Source organism: Podarcis vaucheri, assembly GCF_965113315.1.
Source record: "Podarcis vaucheri genome assembly, chromosome: 1".
NCBI lineage: Eukaryota > Metazoa > Chordata > Lepidosauria > Squamata > Lacertidae > Podarcis > Podarcis vaucheri.
The window spans coordinates 14,666,750-14,684,294 of NC_138759.1; the positions used below are offsets into that span (position 1 = coordinate 14,666,750).

At 45.4% G+C, this 17,545-nt stretch overlaps 1 protein-coding gene across 4 annotated transcripts in view; it reads right to left on the reverse strand.

The window, feature by feature from the left end:
• The window catches only part of KIF26A (kinesin family member 26A), a 173,149-nt gene that overhangs the window by 43,473 nt on the left and 112,131 nt on the right, over positions 1 to 17,545 (reverse strand). For all 4 annotated transcript variants that reach the window (XM_082216417.1, XM_082216416.1, XM_082216418.1 and 1 more), the window contains one exon: positions 6,006 to 6,189. In XM_082216417.1, coding sequence (XP_082072543.1) covers positions 6,006 to 6,189 — 184 coding nt within the window. The remainder of the gene's footprint in view (positions 1 to 6,005; positions 6,190 to 17,545) is intronic.

A 17,545-nucleotide genomic window follows, 5' to 3' on the forward strand; every position in this document is an offset into this window, starting at 1 on the left:
TAAAGTATTGCACTTGGGCAAAAAAAATGAGAGGCACAAATACAAGATGGGTGACACCTGGCTTGAGAGCAGTACATGTGAAAAGGATCTAGGAGTCTTGGTTGACCACAAACTTGACATGAGCCAACAGTGTGACGCGGCAGCTAAAAAAGCCAATGCAATTCTGGGCTGCATCAATAGGAGTATAGCATCTAGATCAAGGGAAGTAATAGTGCCACTGTATTCTGCTCTGGTCAGACCACACCTGGAGTACTGTGTCCAGTTCTGGGCACCACAATTCAAGAAGGACACTGACAAACTGGAACGTGTCCAGAGGAGGGCAACCAAAATGGTCAAAGGCCTGGAAACGATGCCTTATGAGGAACGGCTAAGGGAGCTGGGCATGTTTAGCCTGGAGAAGAGGAGGTTAAGGGGTGATATGATAGCCATGTTCAAATATATAAAAGGATGTCACATAGAGGAGGGAGAAAGGTTGTTTTCTGCTGCTCCAGAGAAGCGGACACGGAGCAATGGAGCCAAACTACAAGAAAGAAGATTCCACCTAAACATTAGGAAGAACTTCCTGACAGTAAGAGCTGTTCGACGGTGGAATTTGCTGCCAAGGAGTGTGGTGGAGTCTCCTACTTTGGAGGTCTTTAAGCAGAGGCTTGACAACCATATGTCAGGAGTGCTCTGATGGTGTTTCCTGCTTGGCAGGGGGTTGGACTCGATGGCCCTTGTGGTCTCTTCCAACTCTATGATTCTATGATTCTATGATTCTAATTAGCTTACTGCAGCACAGCCTCAGAAATATCCATGTGCAGGATGGGATCACACCATCTAGGAGCAAAGAAATAGGAGCTTGCTGGTGGAAACTTTGGTGGTGGGGGATCCTTTACTTATAGGGGTGGGTGTACTTTGCACAGACAACAAAGACTCCTCAGCCAGGAGAACCAAAAATATATAAAGGGAATAGCACTTGAGATCTCAGCCTTGCCTCAATACAGTGGTGCCCCGCAAGACGAACGCCTCGCGAGACGAACGCCTCGCAAAACGAAAGGTTTTTTCGTTTTCGAGTTGCCTCGCAAGACGAATTTCCCTATGGGCTTGCTTCGCAAAACGAAGCTTGCCCCGCAAGCTCCGGGGACAGCGGGTCTTCCCCGCTGTCCCCGGACCTCTTTTGAAGCAAGGGGTGGCGGGGAGAAGCGATCTTCTCCCCGCAGCCCCAGGTCCGGGGACAGCGGGAAGCACTTCCCGCTGTCCCCGGACCTCTTTTGAAGCAAGGGGCGGCGGGGAGAAGCAATCTTCTCCCTGCAGCCCCTTGCTTCAAAAGAGGTCCGGGGACAGCGGGGAAGAAGCGATCTTCTCCCCGCAGCCCCTTGCTTCAAAAGAGGGGACAGAGCGGCGCTTCCCCTCTGTCCCCGGACGGTCTCCATAGGAACACATTGATTGATTTTCAATGCATTCCTATGGGAAACCGTGCTTCGCAAGACGAAAAACTCGCAAGAAGAAAAAACTTGCGGAACGAATTAATTTCGTCTTGCGAGGCACCGCTGTACTTTAGACATCAGCATGAACCAACTCCTCTTCCTCAAATGAAGCTGCAAGGCCAAGGCACTCCAAGTAAGCAAAAGAGAGAGGCTCATCAGGGAGAGGAGCCCATCCATCAAAGCATGATTCCTGAACCTCCATCCATTTCTTCCCTATAAATGCTCCAAGGAAGGAAAGGGATGTGTAGAGCTACTCACAAACACCAGCAGCCACAGAAATGTGTCCTACCACCTCCTCAAGACAAAAAAATACTGTAAAATTCTAAATATGTTTCAAGTATAGGGAAATAAGCCAATGTTAATATTCTCTGCTGTTCTCCAGAACCCTAAAGAGCCATCCACATTTTGCACCATTAGTTTGGCCCTGGCCATATTATCTTTCTTTTTCACTGAGAATGACTTTATCATATACACAGTGTGATGCAGAATATCAAAGGAATTAAAGCTTCTTGACCTCAGTTCCAATTTGTATGATCACTCAGTGGGGATTTCCTTGAAGCTCGACTTGGTACTTTAGTACCTCCCTGAAATGGAAATCGGCAGTAACCTGTATAATTATGCATTCCAAAGCTACTTCGGGTTCTTTCTAAACCTTGGGAGAATGAATTAAACACTCCAAGATTTCAGCTGCAAAAACACGGCACTCGTTAAGAAACTTCATTTTGCGATTCCATTCTTGAGCCCAAATTCCGTGGTGCATTTTGAGGACCTAGGAGCGCTCTTTCAAGTCTCTTCCATATCAAAAACACAGAGCATGGGACCATAGTATCACAAATGTGGGATAATAATAATAATAATAATAATAATAATAATAATAATAATAATTTATTATTTATACCCCGCCCATCTGGCTGAGTTTCCCCAGCCACTCTGGGCGGCTCCCAATCAGTGTTAAAAACAGTACAGCGTTACATATTAAAAACTTCCCTGAACAGGGCTGCCTTAAGATGTCTTCTGAATGTCAGGTAATTATTTATCTCTTTGACATCTGATGGGAGGGCGTTCCACAGGGCGGGCGCCACTACCGAGAAGGCCCTCTGTCTGGTTCTCTGTAGCCTCACTTCTCGCAATGAGGGAACCGCCAGAAGGCCCTCGGCGCTGGACCTCAGTGTCTGGGCTGAACGATGGGGGTGGAGACGCTCCTTCAGGTATACTGGACTGAGGCCGTTTAGGGCTTTAAAGGTCAGCACCAACACTTTGAATCGTGCTCGGAAACGTACTGGGAGCCAATGCAGATCTCTCAGAACCGGTGTTATGTGGTCCCGGCGGCCATTCCCAGTCACCAGTCTAGCTGCCGCATTCTGGATTAGTTGTAGTTTCCGAGTCACCTTCAAAGGTAGCCCCACGTAGAGCGCATTGCAGTAGTCCAAACGTGAGATAACTAGAGCATGCACCACTCTGGCAAGACAGTCCGCGGGCAGGTAGGGTCTTAGCCTGCGTACCAGGTGGAGCTGGTAGACAGCTGCCCTGGACACAGAGTTAACCTGCGCCTCCATGGACAGCTGTGAGTCCAAAATGACTCCCAGGCTGCGCACCTGGTCCTTCAGGGGCACAGTTACCCCATTCAAGACCAGGGAATCCCTCACACCAACCCGCTCCCTGTCCCCCAAAAACAGTACTTCTGTCTTGTCAGGATTCAACCCCAATCTGTTAGCCGCCATCCATCCTCCAACCGCCTCCAGGCACTCACACAGGACCTTCACCGCCTTCACTGGTTCTGATTTAAAAGAGAGGTAGAGCTGGGTATCATCTGCATATTGATGGACACCCAGTCCAAACCCCCTGATGATCTCTCCCAGCGGCTTCATATAGATATTAAAAAGCATGGGGGAGAGGACAGAACCCTGAGGCACCCCACACGTGAGAGCCCAGGGGTCTGAACACTCATCCCCCACCACCACTTTCTGGACACGGCCCAGGAGGAAGGAGCGGAACCACTGTATGACAGTGCCCCCAGCTCCCAGCCCCTCAAGACGGTCCAGAAGGATGCTATGGTCGATGGTGTCAAAGGCCGCTGAGAGATCCAGCAGAACTAGGAAACAGCTCTCACCTTTGTCCCTAGCCCACCGGAGATCATCAACCAGCGCGACCAAGGCAGTTTCAGTCCCATGGTGAGGCCTGAATCCCGACTGGAAGGGATCCAAATGGTCCGTTTCCTCCAGGCATGCTTGGAGTTGTTCAGCAACCATCCGCTCAATCACCTTGCCCAAGAATGGCAGATTTGAGACTGGGCGATAGTTGGCCAAATTGGCCGGGTCTAAAGATGTTTTTTTAAGAAGCGGTTTAATGACCGCCTCTTTCAGCGGGTCTGGGAAGGCTCCCTCACAGAGGGAAGCATTCACCACCCCAGAGAGCCCATCGCCCAGCCCTTCCCGGCTCGCTTTTATCAGCCAGGATGGGCAAGGATCAAGGAGACAGGTGGTCAGTTTCACTTGTCCAAGCAGCCTGTCCACATCCTCAGAGGTAACAGATAAATCCAGTGGATCACCGGATCAAATCCCCACAGTCATGGGCCTCAGATGTGGCGTGGCTAGCAAACTCTTCATTCCTGAGCACCACTTTGAAGGTGGTATATTGCATTATTATTATTATTATTATTATTATTATTATTATTATTATGCAGTATATCAAATTTATGAAATAAGTAAATAATAAACGTTGCTGCCATAAGGGCAGCTAAACATCTCTAGGAACCTTGCCATACCTGGTATTAGTCACCCCTGTTAGATTAATTTCCCTGGAAATGTTTCTTCCTTCCTTAAATTAAGATCGTGCAGGGTTCTCCTTATTGACACAGTCCAATGATCCATTTAACCCGCCATTTTGCCTCTCACAGTAGACAAGCCAAAATGCGTCATTAGTAGGGCGTCATTTTTCTTCTACCCCAAATGGCAGTGTGTCCTTCTGCTGGGCAGAAGGAACCAATGGGCTGCTGGAGAAACTTCTAAAGCAGCAGCAAACCTTTCTGCTGTTGTTCAAAAGAAAGAAAAACTTAAGGAAACCCACTGCTACAGGCTCCTTAAAAAGCCAGTTTCAGCTACACTGTCTGCTCCACCCCACCCCATCAAATCGTTGAAAGAAGCTGGACCTAAAGCTTTGGATCAGTTCTAGTATCCTATAGTAGCATAAAGGGAACTTCCAGACAACCTGTTAATTATTGAGCATTCATTCTGATTTGTTCGTAGGGACGTTAGATGATGTTGCGTCAAAATAAATGCTCTCTCACACTTTCCAGTGTATTTTCTTGTCATTTCCCTTACTGAAAAAAGCCTGTTGCAACTTTGTTGTTAAAGACCTTCCAATCAACTGCAATAGCACAACCTGATTTAGTCAGCGAATGACTGAAGTCATTGTATGTGATTTGGAGCTGTCTATATGTCTAAACCACTGAGCCTCTTGGGCTTGCCGATCGGAAGGTTAGCGGTTCGAATCCCCACAACAGGGTATTGCTTGGTCCAAGCTCCTGCCAACCTAGCAGTTCAAAAGCACGCCAGTGCAAGTAGATAAATAGGTACCGCTCCGGCGGAAAGGTAAACGGTGTTTCCGTGCGCTGCTCTGGTTTCAGTGTTCCGTTGTGCCAGAAGCAGCTTAGTCATGCCGGCCACATGACCAGGAGAAACTGTCTGCGGACAAACGCCGGCTCCCTCAGCCTATAAAGCGAGATGAGCGCCACAACCCCAGTCTCATCTGCGACTTGACTTAATGGTCAGGGGTCCTTTACCTTTACCTTTTATACAGTTAAAGAACATTTAAAGCATATGACCACCCCCATCCCTCAAAGAATCCCGGGAATTACAGTTTCTCTCAAGCAGGGTTATAATTCCCAGCACCTTTAAAAACTACAGTTCCCAATATTCTTTGGAGGACTGACCTCTGAAGCAGTCTGTTCCACTGCTGAACACTCACACCAGAAAACCTATCTGAAAATCCTGCCCACCCACCAAAAAAAGGAGAAAATCTCTGCAGCATGCAGTTCAGTTTGGTACAGTCGTACTTAGGAAGTCGAACGCCTTGCGTCTCAAATGTTTTGGCTCCCGAACGCAGCAAACCCAGAAGTGAGTGTTCCGGTTTGTGAACGTTCTTTGGAACCCGAACGTCCGACGCGGGTTCCGCAGGTTCCGATCGGCTGCAGGAGCTTCCTGCAGCCGATCGGAAGCTGCGCCTTGGTTTCCAAACATTTTGGAAGTCGAATGGACTTTCGGAACAGATTCCGTTTGACTTTTGAGGTACGACTGTATAAAGTTTTGCCAACTGCAAATTGAAACCTGTCCACTGTGATCTGAATCCAAGCAACCCACAGCTTGTTCATCCTTGTCCAATGGTTGCAAAGACTTGATGTATCAGATCAGCCTTCTAAGGCACAGAAACATCATTGCTATCCAGTCTTGATTCCAGATACATTTGAATTTTTTACGTTTCCTGTTGGGTTTTAAATGCTAATGAAGGAGTAACAAAGCGATGGAGAGATTCAAATACCTTCCCAATCCCTGGGTTTTCTTTGACTTTCGACACAGCTCTTAAAAGGCATGGCGGCGCAGGAGGAGGACACATCTGCAGAATGCCACTAAAATTGGTGGCGTAGATGGAGAATTCATGGGAGTGCAGCAATGGGGCATGATGCTTCTTTCTCTTCGAGGACAGGTTAAGTTTCTGGGCGGCTCTGAACAAAGTAATATTGAAGAAAGAAAGAAAAAAAAGGACAGTGTTATTATCTAGGAGGAGCAATTTAGGCCAGTAAACCAGATGTTCAGTGCCATCGCTGCCTGTTGAACAAATCAAGCCATTTCTTTTTGCAATCAGATTTCATGAGAACCTTTCGCCAGGAGATTAATAGAAGGAAACAGGGGCCAAAATATGGCTGGCATGACATTTGTGCAATTTCTCTCTCCAGTAGAGTTTCAATTATATCCTTTTTTAAAAAAAGAGACTTTTGGCAAGAGCTAAGAAGAAGAATCAAAGGTTGCCAAAGCCTCACGTCATTAAATGCTGAAATCATCCCCTTGTCACTCGCAGGCCCAGATGGACTTTGCCACTGCTATGTTCACTAAGAAGTTATATTTTGTACCTAACAATTGAAGAGACAAAGGGGAAATGACTTCTGGCTATGGTTTACACAGGAGTTATATTTTGTACTTAACAAGGTAAGAGACAAAGTGGCTTCTGGCTATAGCATAAGCCAGTTGGGTTGTGAGCCCCACTAGGGGGGGTGGGGAGAGACAGTTGCATTTTCAAGCACACACAAAATGAGAGCCCATGGCAGAATTCAGTTTGGTCCTTTGAGAACAGAAAATGGATCAAATTCAACGTCCCTAATTTTTCATGTGCAGGTAATATTTCTGCATGGAGGAGCATTTGGTCATGAGAGTTCCAACCTGTAGTTTGATCTGGTTGGGCCCAGACTACAGCTTTACATCCGCATTGAGAACTTGGCCTACAATGTTCCTATTTTGCTTTAATGGAGCAGAGCATGATCTCCAGATACAGAATCTCAAGAGGTTCAGCTGGGACCAATTGTCATGTGATTCCTCCCCTCCTAGAACTGTCTACCAATACCAGCAGTTACAGTATGAGGGAGACAATACAACAAGATCAACTCCATTAGCTTTGGCAGAGGCAAGATGATATTCGGCTCCTCCCCTCTCAGACCTGTTTCCCTCAGCGGCCATTTCACCTGATCCCAACAATAATCATGAAAGGATCTGTATTTGTTTCCTTTCCTGTTCCCTTTTATGTATTGTATCTAAGGTATACAAATACTTGGGAAGAAATGCCTTGGAAGAAAGGTATCGTGTAACTGGATTAAGCAAGAAACAGTGCAATCCTACACATGCCTATTAAGAAAAGAACAATGTACTTACAAGAAAGTGTGTACAGAGTTGTAAAAGTAAGGAAGACATGCATGAACATCACTAAGATTGACTCCCATTCGTCCAAAATTAAGAGAAACATTTGCCCACTAGAAAAATGGCAGAATCTGAAGCAACATCTAGTAACAAAAGTAAGGCTGAAAGGCAGCGTGAACCAAGGGGCCACAGAAAACAGAAAACAGTTCCATCTTAAAAGCACAATTTAATTTACATAATGTTTACATAAATGTGATTGACAACTGGCATGAGGATGTCTTGCAATTCAGGGACATTACTGCTGCATTTTTGGTCCTCATACTTAAGTTTATTCTCTATGGCCAAACATCCACGTCTCAAAATGTTCCCGGGTTTATAAACGACACTTCCCATATTTTTGATTAATAGGGAATATTATGCATATTCTAGCTTCCATTATGTGCTATAACATGGAAATAACAAACAGGGGGGAAATAGCTCTGGTGAATACTTTCAAAGCTCTATGAAGGGATGTACACGGAATCCTGATAGATTAATGATTGCTTCAATACAGTCTGCAAATGGAGTCCCCTTGGGAGAAATATATAAAAGAGGATGCCAAGATTGAATTTACACATCCAATGTTTATTCAGACACCCAGGCTGAGTGTTAATAGCCAGATACGTTTAGCATACACAAGGGGATCGGCGAATGAAAAATGTAGGTCAAGTATGCTGTAAACGTGTAAGTTCTGCCATAAAAGCCAAGGCCACAAACCAAGTTAGCCATGCTCAGATGCACTGAAATCAACGGACTTAAGCACATCTGACTGTGTTGGATTATGGCATAACTTTTTAAAATAAAAAGTGCCAAAGCTGCCCACTGGAACTGGTAGGGTAAAAGTCAAGAAATCTAGCCAACGACAGGCAGAAACCAATAATTCTAGGTATTCCTCCATCCTCCTCTCTGCCAAGTTCTACAGGGACAAAATGGAGGCAAAGGAGGAAGAAACTGACAGCCAGGTCTGCCTCCTGGACTGGCTGCATAAGAAGGCAGAATGTTTATGGTTAAACCATGTCTAGGATGCCTAGGGAAGGATGTCAGTTTCAGCAACTGATTTTCATGGAGGAAGACCACCAGGAATGAGTTGCTCTGCTCATTAGGCCTGACGCTCAACCAAGTCTGTGGAGATCGTGTTTTTGCTAATAAAAAGTTAACTCCATCTTTGAACTGTGCAATTACTGATCGGCACACTGCTGCGACATGCTGGCATTTTGAGAGAAGGGGGAAAAACTTCTTCCTATCCACTTTCTCTGCATCATGCATAATTTTATGTGCCCCTTATCCTATCGCCCATTCCAACTCGCCTTTCCCTGAACTAAAAAGCCTTCGAACGATTTTAGGGAAAAGCTGAAGCAGCTGCTAGAGAGGGTCATTAACAATAAGAAAGGCCAAATGCAATGCTAATTTTACTTCACGTGGATCTTTAAAATATATACCAGACATTACAGTGCCCTCAGAGCACCCATTTGTACATGAAAGCATTTGGAAGAGCATCATCTGCCTTCTTAGTTACTTCTGAAGAGTATTAGCAGTACTGTTGGCACCGACAATTTCCAGCAGCAGATTCAGCGCATGAAAAGAAAGGGAGCCCCGGCTGAAAACAAGATGGAGGACTTAGATGCATGGAATGCAATGATCAAAAAGGCAAGGATTACCCAGTTACCCATCGGATCTTGGAATGACCACAAGAGAGCCTAGACTATTTATACATTAAATGCAAGACAGCTGCTCCCCCAGCTTCTTTTGAGTTTCTGAGCCACTGGGCCAATGTCAAGAGGCAGAGCCGCAGTTTGTACCACACATGATGCCTCTTGCAGCAAAAAAATGAGCAGCTGCTACCTTGGTGGCCTTCCTTGGAGGAATTAATAAAGCTACGCTGTAACCAAAACTGTCATGGCACCGCGCCTGAAACAGCAACCGAGAGAGCAAGCAATTTTAATTCCCAGAGTGCTCACCAATTCCAGAACATGCTTAGCAGTTCGCCCATATGGCCCCATGACAAAAGGTAAGTGAAATCTGTTTTGTTTTCCTTTCAAATGCCTCAAATGTCGACAGAAGTGGATCATACCAACTTGTGGCAGAATTGCACTTTGGGTGAAACCCAATGGCAATTCTAGGAGAAGACGTTCAGAAAGCTTCTTCCAAATCATTGTTCTGTTTAGGCGCCGGACTTTTCTGTGACTGCAGCCAGGTGTGCCACGCCAAATATCTTCCACAAAAAGAACGTTGCTTTGTCCAGGTGCAGCAATTTGTGCATATGGTGGACATGGCGATCTGACAAGGAAAGCCTGCACTGGAAACTTTCAATGAATACCACTTATGTAGTAAGAGGAAGGCCACAGTTCAGTGGTAAAGCACATGCTTTCCATGTAAAGGTTCCCAGTACAATCCTTGCCAACTCCAGTTAAGGTGTGGAAACCCTGAAGATCTATCTGCCATGATCTATAAGACAAGGCTGAGCTATATGGATTAATGGTCTGATTTCAAATAAGGCAGCCTTCTACACAAAACAGAGAGAGTAAGGCTGAATGCCTTTCTTTAAAGCACCTTTCCCCCTCCTCCCCAAAAAAGGAATCATGGGAAATGTAGTTTGTTAACAGCAACCCTCTTGGGGTAAACTACAGCTCCCAAGAGTCTTTGGAGTGTGTGTGCTTTGAATATATGATGTGTACACAGCCTAAAATCTAACACAATTACAAGGACAAATGAGCGATAACATGGTTTCCATTTACCTTCTTCAAACTTATCACTGACATATTTCAAAAGAAAGAGGCTGTGGTTGATTTCTAGCTCATGCACGTGACATACATTGGTTCTCTCCTTCTGTTCAATCCCTAGCACAATTCCCAGACACAATTTGCAAGGCCGAGAAATGAAGGGATGCAGAAGACGAGGAGGACAACGATGTGATCTTCCAGGTGAGGAAGCTCCTCAAATTCTGACTAAGGTTAAGGCGCATGCACAATTCCTTTCCTTGTGCTTATCTAGCCTTCTAAAAGGACTCCAGAAAAAGACACCAAGGCACAGACTTTCAACAGCTTTCCCAATTAAGGCTTCTGAAATGCCGCTGTATATTATTTTCCCCTCCGACTGTGAGATCTACTGTCTGCATTTTGCTTAACTTTTCATCTTTAATAGAAGTTGTCTTTTAAGATGCTCCAGAGAGTTCTTTGCTCATAGCTAGGTGTCACAGCAGAAAATAAAAAATGAATATATGGCACAAGGAGGAGCACTCAAATATCAAGTGACAAGGGACAGGCCTCTAACCCGCTCTTTCCTCTGCACAATTTACAGATTGCTCAGTTGGCTGCTGCGCATGGAAGGCGAGGCAAAGCACACAGGGAGACGGCGAAGACCAATTAACTAATGGCCTGCATCTGGAGAACAAAATGAAAGAGGAGGTGACAAACCCAGATACAGAAAGAAGTTCACACTGGCCTGGTTTGCACGTAACACAAAACCATGGTCTAAAACACATCATAGTTTACCCAGTAACTTTATTGCAAATGATTAGCGTGCTGATGCATGCTGCTCACTTACTCCTTACTCCTCCTTCCATGCAGTATAAGAAACAAACTAGAGTATGGGCTTAGCCCATACATTTGGGTTTGCTTCCTCTCTCATCCAGCACACGGAGTGGGCACTGGAATGAATGGGCAACGGGCAACAGCATGCTGCTCAATTGTTATGTACTGAGTTGAATAGGATCCAAAATGCAGCAGTCTGATTGGTCCTAGAACAATAGGATTCAGAATGCAGCAGTCTGATTGGTCCTAGAACAATAGGATTCAGAATGCAGCAGTCTGATTGGTCCTAGAACAATAGGCTCCAGAATACAGCAGTCTGATTGGTCCACAGGAGCCACCCAATCCAGCTCCTGGTGGAAGTGAATCCTCAACCTGATTGGCCTACAGGAGAATCCCGGAATTAGCCAATCACGTGCAGCCCATTGTGTAAATAATGTATATAAAGCAGACATTCTGGGGGAACTTCCATTCCTCCTCACCACTATGAGCTGAATAAAGAGCATGAAATCCACTCTCGACTCCGAGTATATTTCATCAATCATGATAAACCATGCTTTGTTTTAGACAACGGCTTTGTGTTACATGCTGTCATGGGCCGGGAGTCAGCTTCACCTGCTGAACAGCGGCCTGAAGAGGGAGAAGGCGGAGTGACTCCACCTGCAGATGATCAGCCTTTGAGGACTCAGAGGAGAAGGCACTGATACGAACCAGCTGGCTTCAGCCTTCTTAAGGCAGGGCTTCCAGCCTCACTCAGATGCTGGAAACAATGCTTGTTGGGCCTGGTCTGACCTTGCTGCTTCTTGCTCCTCTTGTCCTTTGATCATCGGATTCCCTGACCCCTGGACTGTCTGACCATGTTGCCCGACCCTAGGACTGGACCTGACTTTGGATACAGACTCTGCCAATAGGCAGGTACACCCCAGAGACTCTGTTGGTTGGCTGGGTTCCCACTCCACTGAGTTCGCTCGCCGTTACTCAGCACGAGACTATGACACATGCCCAAAATGTTTGCTGAAATGTGTCTCTGAGCCTGATCTACAAGCTCCAGAACAGGGGTAAGTAAAGGTAAGGCTGTTTGTTTGTTTGTTTGTTTGTTTGTTTGTTTACTGGATGCTAATGAGCCAGGCACTCAGAGGGGCAGTTGCACACTTAGAACTGAGGACGCAGAGTGATATTAGCTCAGTGCCAGAAGACATACACTGGATGAACATGGAGCCGAGTTCAATTCCTAGTATCTTGAAAGGATCTGAAAGCAGATGATGGAAAATAACTTTCCCAGTCTCAGACCCTGGAGAGCTGAGGCCTTTCAGTATGGACGATACAGTGGTACCTCGGGTTACATACGCTTCAGGTTACATACTCCACTAACCCAGAAATAGTACCTCGGGTTGAGAACTTAGATTCAGGATGAGAACAGAAATCGTGCTCCAGCGGCGCGGCAGCAGCAGGAGGCCCCATTAGCTAAAGTGGTGCTTTAGGTTAAGAACAGTTTCAGGTTAAGAACGGACCTCCAGAACAAATTAAGTACTTAACCTGAGGTACCACTGTACTGAGCTAGACAGGAAAATAATCTCACCAGATATAAGGCAGCCTCCTATGAATAGTGCACATTTAAGGACACAGCCTAGGAATTTGTTTACAGTACCTGGACTGAGATCACAGTCATCTCTCACTACTGGTTTTCCTCTAAGCTCTTTATTTCACCAGCTTAATTTAGGCGTGGGTGTGGAACAATTTTGCGGTTGCCATTGTTGAAGGATTAGGCGTCGATATCCTTTGCTGATCTGCTGCACGTCACCCAGAGATCAGCCTTCTGTCCATCCCACCCCAAATAAAGGCACAGATGCCACCATTGAGGAATAGAGTAAAAGAATCCCAGCCACCAAGCGTTTTTTGAAATCTGCCTGCAGATAAGACAGATACAACCTTTACAGAGCAGTGAGGAAAGTCGAGAAGCATCCTGGGTTCATTGAATACAGGTAGCGTTTTTCCCCCTGATTCTAGGTTTGTGGGGTGGGTTGCTGGGTGGACAGAATTACTTCTGCAAGTCTCAGGAAAACGTCAGGTATGGCTAGTAGTGATAAGCTAGCATCTGTGACATTAACCAAGAGGATCATACAAACATATACCAATCTCTAGAGTAGTTTGGCAACCATATTTTTTATTTTAAAAAATCCACTTTTTTTAAACATAAGGTGAAAGAATTTAAGGGAAAGTAAACACGCACAGGATGCTCTAAACTTCCTCTTAAAAGCAGGCAACCTAACTGAAACACTGATGAGGAATGAGACTGAAGGCTGATCCGGCTGACATGGAAATTATGACGCCTCTAGGAAGGCTGACTCATGCTGAAGGAGCTGCTGTGACTTTTCTTCAAATATTTTGTCTTGTCTTCATTACAGATGGAGGCATTTGCCTATTTCCATTCCATGTCGGTTTCATATGCACCTAAATCATAGGTCCATTTGGTTCAATTTTTGGGGGTGAATTTAAAAACACACATTAAAAATGTGAATTTAAATAGTACACACTTCCTACAAATACAATTGTAGAGTTAGAAGGGACCCCAAGGGTCATTTAATCCAACCGTCTGCAATGCAGGAATCTCAACACGCAGTTCCCCATCCAATTTGAAACCACACCAGCCCCTGCTTAGCTTTGCAAATGTGCTAGCAAGTTTTATAGCTGCACCACTAGGAGGGAAGTGCTGCAGGACACTCCTAGTGGTGCAGCAATAAAACTGCTAGCACATTTGCATAACTAAGCAGGGTAAAGTTATTCCCCTAAAATACACCCACACCCAGCCATGCTGCAAACACTGTGACCTGCAACTAAATGGGGAACCGCGAGAAACACAGCAAAAGCTTTCTACCTTCTCTTTAAATTTGCACAACAAATCTGTACCTGAAAGATTGGCGGGGGGACCTGTTGTACTGTTCTACAGAAGGCTGTTCCCTCACCACAAGACAAACCCCCAAAGAAAAAGCCCATGTAGTTTAATCTTTAGATAAGCAGAACTGTCAACATCTAGCCTTAGAGTCTATGTCAGTTCCTGATCTGCGTAGGGAACACTTAATGAGGTATTGAAAATGCAGTTACTGCAAAGTCAACAATGTTTACACACCCTACTGAATGAACAAGCCTGCTAGAGCAGGCAAAAGCGCCTCAATTGAAGCATGCTACTTCTGGACCCAAAAAAGCAGGGAGCTTGCATATTTTTTAATGTGCCACTTGTTTCTCTAACAACCAGCATGAAGTTAGCAGAACAACTTGAGCCTAGTTCTTAATTCCACCAAGAAATCTGTTTTTCGAACTGGAGTCCCACAGGCACAAACAGTAAGTGGATGACATGCAGACATGGCCAAACTTGGCTAACAGGACCAGCTAACAGGACCAGTGGTCAGGGATGATGGGAACTGTAGTCCCAAAACAGCTGGAGGGCCAAGTTTGGCCATGCCTGCTAGAGGTATGAGTGAGCAATCATAGGGTTCCCACTTACGAGTTTTCCAGCTGTTGGTCACATGCTCCAAGCCCTACCCATTTGTGAGTGGAGCTTGGGACCAACGAATGACAGCCACACTGCAGGTTCCAGTGGAGGTCCTTAATATTATCACACCCTTGCCCTTCAGCTCAAAGGATGGTAAGGTGAGGGTGGGGAAATTCAGCTCCTATGCTAACGGAAGCCCCAGCAGCCTTCATTTTTCCACGGGAATGCAAGGGAAGAATTAAGTTGTCTGTGGGTTTTTTCTTATACAGGGCCTACTGGAGAAGTAATACTTTGGCCAGAGTGTCTTGAATGTCAGCTTGAGAGCAGCACCATTCAGCCACAATTCCTAGAGTGTAGATTTGGGGAACTGTCCGGTAAAGTAGAGCTAATGCTAGAGAGACAGACAGACAGACTGGGAAAGGGGTATTGAGTGAGTGGACTAAAGTCCTTCCCTAAAGTAAAGATCATCCTTACTTCAGCTCTCTCTGTATGTATTTTTGTTGTTTTAAGGGACCGCAAAGCGACGGAACAACAGCAACAGTTGCATTACCAACAATTTTCTAACAAAGTCAACTCTGCAAGCAGAGCACTTGACATTTTGGCCCACAATACCGCACTGAAGAGGAAAGCCACTTCTAACAGAAACTTTACTGGCAGTTCCAATTACTTGTCCTACAAAGTCGCTGCTTTACATTACAGCTCACAGAAAAGCATACGCAGCAGGACAAGAGACCAAAATGGCATTTTGATTGACATCTTATGTTGACTGAAGGCCACTTCTCACACTGCATTTCAAAAGCAAAGAACTCTCCTCCCTTTCTTTGGAGAGAAAGAAGAAAAAGAAAAACATGCAAAGTATTTTGTTTGAGTAATACATTTATCTGGCCCCCAGCCAGACCCGTGAACTTCAAAACTGCAGAGAAGTTTTGGCAGTTCATAGTTCTGGCTGGGAGCCAGATATGCATATTCCCCCCCCCCCCATTCCAGAAAGACATTTGCATGCTTTTTGAAAGACATGAGCTTTATCCTGTGTATTTAAATGGTAACAAGAGACGTAGACCTCATTCCTCCCAGGTGCAATGAGGAAAATCAAGGTCTCCTGAGACCAAGATTTGGGGAATAACCAGACTTCATAAATCACAATGAAACTATTAAATTCTATCCCATTTGCCTTCACTTTTATTCCAAAAAGCAAAAAAGTAAATAAATAAAAATGCTAGTCTATTATATTCCTGTGTGCTCCATCTACACTCAGTTCATTTTGAGAGTGATGTTTCAGCAATAACCGTGCAAATTTGCAGATTGTTAGTGTGATCGATGGGTGCAAGAAGAGTTCTTGTTTGGGACTTTAAAACAAACCAAGAGGAGCAATAATAACTGCTTTGCTGGATCAGACCATGGTCCATCTAATGTCCAGCATCTGTTGACCAGATGCTAGAGAGTGCTCAGAAGCAAGACAGGAAATGGAGATGGATGTGGAATCTCTTTAACATCCAAATGGACTAGAAACATAAAGCCAAATGGTGCAGAATGTGACTAGGAAGAAGAGGAGCTCCGTTGCTCATTCAAAATTGTACCAGATCACATACCCCAACAGGGGCAAAAGGCACTCAAGTCTACAACTATATTCAATATGGTAAGTATAAAGGTAAAGGTAAAGGTACCCCTGCCTGTACGGGCCAGTCGTGTCCAACTCTGGGGTTGCGCGCCCATCTCGCTTAAGAGGCCGGGGGCCAGCGCTGTCTGAAGACACTTCCAGGTCACGTGGCCAGCGTGACAAGCTGCATCTGGCGAGCCAGCGCAGCACACGGAAACGCCGTTTACCTTCCCGCTAGTAAGCGGTCCCTATTTATCTACTTGCACCCGGGGGTGCTTTCGAACTGCTAGGTTGGCAGGCGCTGGGATCGAGCAACGGGAGCGCATCCCGCCGCGGGGATTCGAACCACCGACCTGACGATCGGCAAGTCCTGGGCCCTGAGGTTTTACCCACAGCGCCACCCGCGTCCCTTGCCACCTGCATCCCTGGTAAGTATAAGAGCAATGATATAGCAGTGCTTTCAGGGGAGGAGCGATTACATTTTAAAAGATAAAATCTATTGCACAGCAAGCGCTTAAGAAGTGCAATAACCACAATGGAAAAGCTATCTTTCAGAAAGATGAGTCAACTATGCCCCTGCAAAACGCACTTTCGAATACAAAATTCAGAAAATGTACTTGCACAATTTGGTGCACCATGTGGCAAGAAAATGCCAAGAAATATGGGCTTTAAAGTTTTATTTGAATAAACTCATGCTTTGAATATAGGAGATAACATTTCAGGTGATTGTGGGCCTTTTCTAAAAGTTGGAATTTATTGGAGCCAGGGGATGTTGAAGAATTATATCTGATCTGGCTATCCCATCTTTGCAGACTTTTTAAGTCCCAAAATGCATCACATATTACATTATATGCAGGGGAACAAGCTTGCATGGGGCCAGCACCCCACCATATACGGTATATGGACTTTCTGGGTGGGTATTGTGATTAGCAGAGCTAACTTTGAAAGCAATCTGGGTTCCAACCACTATATGGTTGACATCCTTTCTCTATGATTAATCAGATCCACTTTCTTGGAAGTTAGTCCCATTGATCTCAGCGGGACTTACTTCTGAGCATACGATTGCTCTGCCAGACACATGAGCAAGTCACACAAACACACACAGAGAGCACATCAGTGGACAAACCCTCAAGCTTTATTGGGCTATGTCTGGGAGTCTTCAATCATAACACTGGCATTTTCTGGACCAACAGCCAAATGGCTTACTCAAGGGGATACTTAAATTATTCTCAGATTTATAGGTTTTAATGGGCACTGACAGCAATAAACGATGCATTACAAATCATAGCTGCGCTGGCGTGCCAGGTGACAACAGAGTTTTCTCTAAATTTTGTGATGTAGTAGTTCTGAGTGTAAAGAAGATTCCACCTAAACATTAGGAAGAACTTCCTGACAGTAAGAGCTGTTCGACAGTGGAATTTGCTGCCAAGGAGTGTGGTGGCATCTCCTTCTTTGGAGGTCTTTAAGCAGAGGCTTGACAACCATATGCCAGGAGTGCTCTGATGGTGTTTCCTGCTTGG